Source organism: Nerophis lumbriciformis, linkage group LG38, assembly GCF_033978685.3.
Source record: "Nerophis lumbriciformis linkage group LG38, RoL_Nlum_v2.1, whole genome shotgun sequence".
Lineage (NCBI taxonomy): Eukaryota > Metazoa > Chordata > Actinopteri > Syngnathiformes > Syngnathidae > Nerophis > Nerophis lumbriciformis.
This window is the reverse complement of record NC_084585.2, coordinates 23206177-23214054: the sequence shown is the minus strand read 5'-3', so window position 1 is coordinate 23214054 and position 7878 is coordinate 23206177. Positions and strand designations below refer to the sequence as shown.

The window sequence follows — 7878 nt, the reverse complement described above, 5'->3', positions numbered from 1 at the left end:
AATTTGAATGACAATAAAAAGGAAGTCTAAGTCTAAGTGTAAGTCTATCTATTGATATTTTTCATCCAAATCAGCATATGTAAATTGACTGATGGATAATTACACCAATTCTGCTCTGCATGCATCAACCATGCAGGAGGACTCATTTCAGGGATGTTACACTCGTATTATTAATCTTTAGATACGCCAGAAAGGTAAAACAAATTATAAGTGCTCATTGGGTCAGTGATTTCCAACCACTGTGCCGCAGCAAATTAGTGTGCAGTAAACACATTCAGAGAGACGTCATTTGAATTCACTTAATTGGTCCAAAATGAATTTATGAAAAACATATCTTTGTCCTGCAATGAACATGAAATACTCTTCCTGCATCAATAACCTGTGTATCCACCTGTGTTGCAATTTGCACCACATGATGAGTCTGACATAAAATATGTATCTTAAATGCCTCTATAAAAGTTGTGTTTTTCAAAGTGTGATGTTGCAAATGTCCTTTTTAAGGGAGGGAAGTACATTTTAACATTAAAAAAAAAAGTCTAGTCCATGACGTTAGTGTGGTTAAAGATTGCGAATGCACTTGACTCAAAACAAAAAGACACAACAAGCCAATTTGATATTGATAAAAAACACATTTTATTTACATAAATTACAAAAAAGCACAAACTTTTCACCAAAATCTACATTAAAAACATCCTGTATATATTACATTTAACAGATTCACTATAATTTACTCCATTTGTAGAAACGAGGGCAATACTTTTATTGGTGTCTAGCTTTGAAAATCTCTTTGAATTAAACAGAATAAAATACGTTGGACATTGTACTCACAGCACTCTGAGGACAACAAAGTCAGGACAACCATCCTCTGTAATATTTGAGAAACCTGATTGAGGACTATAGTGGTTATATATTTTAATTGTGTTGACAATGCTTGGCTGATCTTCACAAGGAAGACGTCGTGGAGTCGACCACCTCTCGCCCGTTACACACTGTTGGAACAATATTGGAGGCTGATGCTGCAAAACAAAGACACAAAATCATAAATACAGTGATGCCTTGAGATACAAGCACCAGCTTAAGAGTTTTTCAGGATACGAGCTGTCTCTCGGCTAATTGTTATGCATTAGGATTGGGAGCAAACGTTCAGGTTGCGAGCGAATGCTACAGTGAACCCCGAAGATCCAACCAAAACATCTGGTCTTACTCGCTAGTGATGTGTATTTCTGGTCTTGTCATCCTCGTCCGGACAGAAGGGTTGACACGGCAGTGCGGCTGGATCAAAAGATACGTCGGAGATGCTTTACTGAACCAAAAGTTGCTTTATTACAAGCAAGCGTCATTATACAGGACTGCAGTTCCTGGAGGAGGCCAGGTCAAGCAAATTAGGCACTCCTAACTTGGAGAAGCCAAACCATCAGTTTTATATTCCTTCTTTCTCTGTGTGGGTGTGTGCTAATTCAGGAGAGTACCACCTGACCATGTGAGGAGATGTTTGTGTGTAAGTGACTGGGAAGACAACAGATGTATACCTTAACTTGTAGGTTGACGCTAAGATAAGCATGGAATCTCTCCTCTCGGTTATAGCTATAACTTTTGCATTCCGAAGCCTGGTTTTATTACTTCTTCTCGTGATAGAGCTAATTCCAGTCCATATGCGAATGTCCAACTAAGGCTCCTTAATTTATTATGGGCTCAACCATTATTTACTCCAAGGTGAATATACACATTTACCATACGTAAAACATAATATGAGTTAATTAATTCACTTCACTAGCAATAGCTTATAGCTAAAGGTCGACATAACTTAAGTTTTTTCCAACCATGGGAAGAAAGAAAGTGAGCGTGAAGGACACTGCTGAGAAGAAGAAGTGGATGATCTTCATTGAATTAAGGAAATAAATTGTCAAAAACATGACAGAGTGTGTAGTCGACTTGGTGAAGCAGTTGGAGCGTAGCACTGCTAGTCTGCACCATACGGAAACAGAATGCGACGATAATGCCAGCCAAGGATGTTAGATATATAGCTTAACGGCGAACATTTATCCATGAAAATGTGGAAAAGCTGCTGATGGTTTGTTTGACGGAGAAGCGCTTTCGGAGAAGTCCACTCTTCAAGGTAAATGTTGTACATTGTTACTACATTACTTCATAAAACTACGGTAGTTGTTTGTAGTACATTCTACTGTATTGTTTTAAACAATAGTTTGTATCTAAAAGTATTTATTTTTATTTTCAAAAAGCATGTCACATATTAAAATTGTGCCGTTTCGCGGGGCTAAGCACATATTAAATTGACTTCAATTCATTTTAATGGGAAACACTGTTACCCAATATGAAATGTTCTAGGTACAAACTGCGTCAAAGAACAAATTAAACTCTTATCACTGTGTAGAAGTACAGCAGGGCTATTCATGTGGCAGCCGGGCAGCCAAATCCGGCCTGGGAATGACACAAAAACAGCTGGACAAGACTAAAGAGACTAATATCGTTGCAGCAGATTCCTAAAATAACTTTTTGGTAGCAGGTCCTTAAAAACTGCAGAGCGCTTATGTTGTATAAACAGGGCTATTAAAAAAAGTAAAATAAAGAGACAAAAAATCAAATGTCCACTGCAAAGGATGCCGGTTCCCAGGAGTATACAGAATTACAACAACAGTGAAGGGAGAAGTCCGGCACCCTGATCTGTAGCTTTCTGCAAATGTGGCCCTTTGAACAGTTTAGTAGAATAGCCCTGAAGTACAGTATGTAGACACACAATGGGGCTGACCTCTAACAAATGTGCCACTTGTACCTTGAGAGAAACTGGAGCCCGGGCCGGTGGTGACGCTGAAGCGGGTGGTGGCCACCCTTAGAGTGCTGACGTTCTTCTGTGGCTGGAACAGGATGATGTGGACCTTAGGAGCAAACAGACAGCCCAGGACGACTGACCCGCTCAGACTGACTGAGATACACATGGTGGTGGTCTGCACCTGCAAACAGAGGTACAAATACACTTATTAGCAAAACCAACACCATGTGTGACTAAACACAATGTTTGCATATAACTGTTGTTAGTGTGTGTACAGCATTGTAAGCAATGGTATTTGGAAACAAACTCTTGATGGAGACTTGAGACTGACAAAAGTGTATGAAGGACAAAACAATGGACAAATGAAACATTAATCCATCCATTTTCTAGCGCTTGTCCCGTTCAGGGTCGCGGAGGGTGCTGGAGCCTATCTCAGGTGCATTCGGGCGGAAGGCAGGGTACACCCTGGACAAGTCGCCACCTCATCACAGGGCCAACACAGATAAATAGACAACATTCACACTCACATTCACACAGTAGAGCCAATTTTAGTGTTGCCAATCAACCTATCCCCGGGTGCATGTCTTTGGAGGTGGGAGGAAGCCGGAGTACCCGGAGGGAACCCACGCAGTCACGGGGAAAACATGCAAACTCCACACAGAAAGATCCCGAGCCCAGGATTCAACCCAGGACCTTCGTATTGTGAGGCACATGCACCAACCACCGTGTTGCCCACATTTAAAAAAATGTGTTCCAAGTGGAGAATTTTTTCATTAAGCCACTATGACTCTCACATGAATATAACATTATGCATAAGATCAACATAAAGGTATTTTGCAATAGGGTGTGCAAAGGCTTAATGTTCTCAGCTTGATTCGAAAGCCATTTTACCGTAGACAGAACTGGATTGGAATGACTTTTAGGCGGATTTAATAATTCACAAGTGTTTCATAGGAAGAGGAGAGGACAAGTGCTCTGCTTTTGCAGCAATATTCTTTAACAAATGTGTTCTGCTCGGGGATAAAGAGCAGCATGTAAAGCAGGTCTATCGCACTTTTCACGTCGTTTGGCCTTTGAAAGTGAACAATTTGACTTCACAATGACAGCACTACTGTGTCAGGTAGCTATTTGTTTCTTCAGTAGGCGTCAGGGTGTGTGGTTATTGTGAAGCTTATTCACATGATTCAGCAAGGTAGGACCTTGAGTTTTATTGACTGATGTGTGCTACATGCATCAAAAAGTAATGCATATACAATACCACTTGAACTTGACCACATGTTGTCATGTTGCGACCACAAAACAAATGTTTTTTAGGGATGTGATACAATGGACCAGAAATGTGTGGTCAGAGTAGGCAGATGAGGTAGAGCAGACCTAGGCAAAATACGGCCTGCGGGCCCGTTAACATTTTCAATCTCGCCGGACGTTCATCTTTTTTTTTTTACTTTTAACATCAAAATTGTAGCTGCCATTATGATGTGTAGTGCTGTTTTTAAATTATCATACGTCTTTAACTATAGAAAGTAAGTAAATGGTTGAAATCTGCGCTTTTGAGAGTTATACGAGTTCTTACAGTAATCTACGTCACAGCAGCTCAAACTAGGAACAAAGCAGAGTGGGCGGGGTTTGTTTTCAGAGCAGCCAACCCGAAACACTTGTGTCAGAAACAGATGCGGAAGCACATTTTTACGTGACATCATATTGTAGGTGTTTATTACACTTTGCATTCATATTTTGATGGTTTTTTTTTGTTGTTGTTGTGTTTTGCTTGATTGTAAAAGATACACAACTATCGAGGAGCTGGTCTGAGAAGTAAAAGAGGAGCGATGTTTATATGTTGTTAATATTCAGTGTTTTATTGTTCATAGTTAATATTGTAAATCACACTTTCTTTATTTTCATGTACATTGTGGATGTCCCATTCAGTAAAAAACTGTAAAATTCCATTATGTTTTTTTTTTCAAAAATGCACACAACTGTGGAGTACAAGGAAATGTACACATGATTATACAAACGAAAAATGTGTAGTGCGCAAAGGTATCCAGCTGCACTGCCCCCCGGGTCAAAACTTTCCCAGAAATGTCTTTTGGGGTATGTCCCTACCAGTTTCTACAGACTGACAGTTTTGCCTATTCTTATTTGCAAAAACAGCTGAAGCTCAGACAGATTAGATGGAGAGTGTTTGTGAACAGCAGTTTTCAGATATTAACACAAATTCTTATTTGGAGTTGTGTCTGGAGTTTGACTGGGCCATCTTAACATATTAATATAAGTCCTTTTCCACTGCAGGAACTTTTACAGAAACTTTCCAGTTTACCGTGGTCAATGAAATACGCCCATCTGTTTTCACCAAAAATAGAACTTCACCAGGAACTAATTTGGTTCCTAGTCGCCACCTGAAGTGGTGGGCTGTGCTGTCGAACGCTTATTGGTTGAACACAGTTGGTGAGTCTCTAAAAAGATCTATTAACACATGATGGCCGCCAATAAAGTATGGGGGGACAACATGTTTGTTTTTTATTTGCTGTGTATTTCAATTACAAACTACTTGACGTATTGAGCAAAAGAAAACCGATAGGAACTTTTTGAGTTGCAGGAACTTTTGTGGGGAATCTGTGTGCCAAACAGTGTTCTGAAAATTACTTTAAAAAAGTAATTGATAATAGTTACTCGCTACTTTACCAAAAAAGTAATTGAATTACAAACATAATTACTCTAATAAATGTAATTAATTACTAGGGAAAGTAATTTATTTATATGTTACTTAAACGTGGGGACGGGGTGGCTTGGCCGTGCCAGCAACTTGAGGGTTCTTGGTTCGATCCCTGTTTTCCGTATCCTAGTCATGGCCGTTGTGTCTTTGAGCAAGACACTTCACCTTTGATCCTGATGGGTCGTGGTTAGGGCCTTGGATGGCAGCTCCCGCCATCATTGTGTGACTATGTGTGTGAATGGGCGAATGTGGAAATAGTGTCAAAGCGCTTTGAGTTCCTTGAAGGTAGAAAAGCGCTATACAGGTATAACCCATTTACCATTAAAAACAACCTTTAAATATCTGACATATGCATTTGAGGGATGTGTGATATCATCGAGGTTTTCAACAGAGCTGTGTTTTTTAGCTTTAGCAGTTAGCAGCGTACTTTGTCGGCTTTCACGCCAGCTCTTTTGAATCTTTTCACCGGATTGTGTTACCTCTGCTTAATAAAAAAATGTATTGTACTTCGATGGCTGTCATAGCTTCTTGTCAACAAACGGGGTATATTTTGGATGGCAAGTTCACTTCAATCATTGATTTGTTGTTCATTATTCCCATCTGCAGTGTCACAGTGTGATGTTGCCTCTTCCTATATCAAGTTAATTTTAGTGCAATGCTGCTTGTTGCTTTCACTAGTAAGAATATATTTCCTGCATTGAACTTGCTACACTTATGATGCTGTCTTGTTGTCAACATAAAACCACATCAAAAGTAGTGTGTCACATTGACTTGACTTGACTTGACTTTATTAATTCATGCTTGCAGTGGAGCCAGGGCCCCACTGAAAAAACAGCTGAACTTTACAATGAATATCAAACAAACAAAAATAAAACAATGAAAAGAATAGACAGTATTTGATATAAAAAAAATATTTTCAGGGCAACAGCAGCATGGAAACTATTAGCATTCTGGTATATGACTGTATTACTTGTTTAATAGATGGTTCATTATACAGTTTAATTGCAGTATGCAGAGTAGAGTTTTTAAGTCTCTTTGTCTTGGCTTTGGGCTCGGGTTCAGCCAGCTTATGTTGGTTCCTCAATGTCCTGGCAGTGCGGCTGCCTCGTGTTGGAGGTAGCAGGTCATGCAGAGGGTGTTGGTCATCATGCATATCCCTGACCAGCTTCACTGCAGCCTCCTCTCTCCTGGTCTGGAGTGATGGTAGGGGTTGTGAGATGTTTCCAGCTCTACTCATAATGATTTTACAGGCACATTTCTGGACTCGCTCTAGCTCTGCCTGTTGTTTTTTGGAGCAGCCCACTAAGAGCACTGAGCTATATTCCAGACACGGCCTGATGAGAGTGGTGTAGATGGTAACAAGGTCGTCTGCAGGTAGTCCATGTCTCGCCATGACTGTGAGGTAGTGCAGCCGCTTGGAGGCGTTTTTTATTGCCTTCTCGATGTGCACATCTCCAGTCAGGTTTTGATCGAGGTGGTAACCCAGGTACTTTGTTGTTTCCACGACAGGGACCTCCTGTCCCCCCAACATCAGTGCAGGAGGTTGTGATGGATTTCGGGCAAAACATATCCGGAGTTCTACAGAATTTTTCCCGTTGAGTATCACTTTATTATTTGCTGCCCATTCGTCCAGCCTTTGTGCCTCCTGGCACATCGTTGTGTCTGACATGATGCTGGATATGGGGATCACTCTCGATAGCCCGATGTCGTCTGCATATCCGACATCAAGGGTGTCCTCAAACACAGCATCCCGAGTGGCCATATAAAGGAGGAAGACATATGGGGAGACAACACCCCCTTGTGGCACCCCAGATTTGTGAGCTCCATTTGCCACCACTCTCTGTCTCCTTCCTGAGATGTAACTATGTAGCCAGGCTGTCAGATATGGGCACAGTCCTAGGTCCAGTATGTTTTGCATCAGGATCCCATGGTCAATTACATCAAAAGCTCTCGACATATCTGCCAACAGTACTCTCACCATCGTTGGTTTGGAGTCGGTTTCGGTAAACCAGGTGTGCATTGCCCTGACTAGAGCCGTTGTAGTACTGTGCTTAGGCAGATATGCATATTGATTTTTACACACGTCAAGCACGGTTGGCATAAGCTTTTTCAACACAACACGTTCTATTGTTTTCCCCACACAAGAAGTTAGTGAGATAGGACGGCAGTTTGAGATTGAGCCAGGGTCTTGGCCTTTGGGTATGTGACAAACATATGACTCTTTCCATACATCGGGGACACACCCCTGTTGGAAAGAGCAGTTGGCCAGATGTGTGATGACGGTGCCAGGTCTGCCATCCGGCCCACTTGCTTTCTGGGGGTCCAGCCGAGTGAGGGTTAGCTTCATCTCACCTATGCTACAGATGTCACTTGGTGT

At 41.2% G+C, this 7878-nt stretch overlaps 1 protein-coding gene across 3 annotated transcripts in view; it reads right to left on the bottom strand.

Annotated features, from left to right (window-relative positions):
• Positions 1 to 633: 633 nt before the first annotated feature.
• Positions 634 to 7878, bottom strand: part of grm2a (glutamate receptor, metabotropic 2a) — a 156039-nt gene continuing 148794 nt past the window's right edge. For all 3 annotated transcript variants that reach the window (XM_061932582.2, XM_061932583.2, XM_072912646.1), the window contains 2 exons: positions 2792 to 2969; positions 634 to 1016 (listed from right to left, as the gene is read on the bottom strand). In XM_061932582.2, the coding sequence (XP_061788566.2) occupies positions 943 to 1016; positions 2792 to 2969 (252 nt within the window). In that variant the 3' untranslated portion in view covers positions 634 to 942. The remainder of the gene's footprint in view (positions 1017 to 2791; positions 2970 to 7878) is intronic.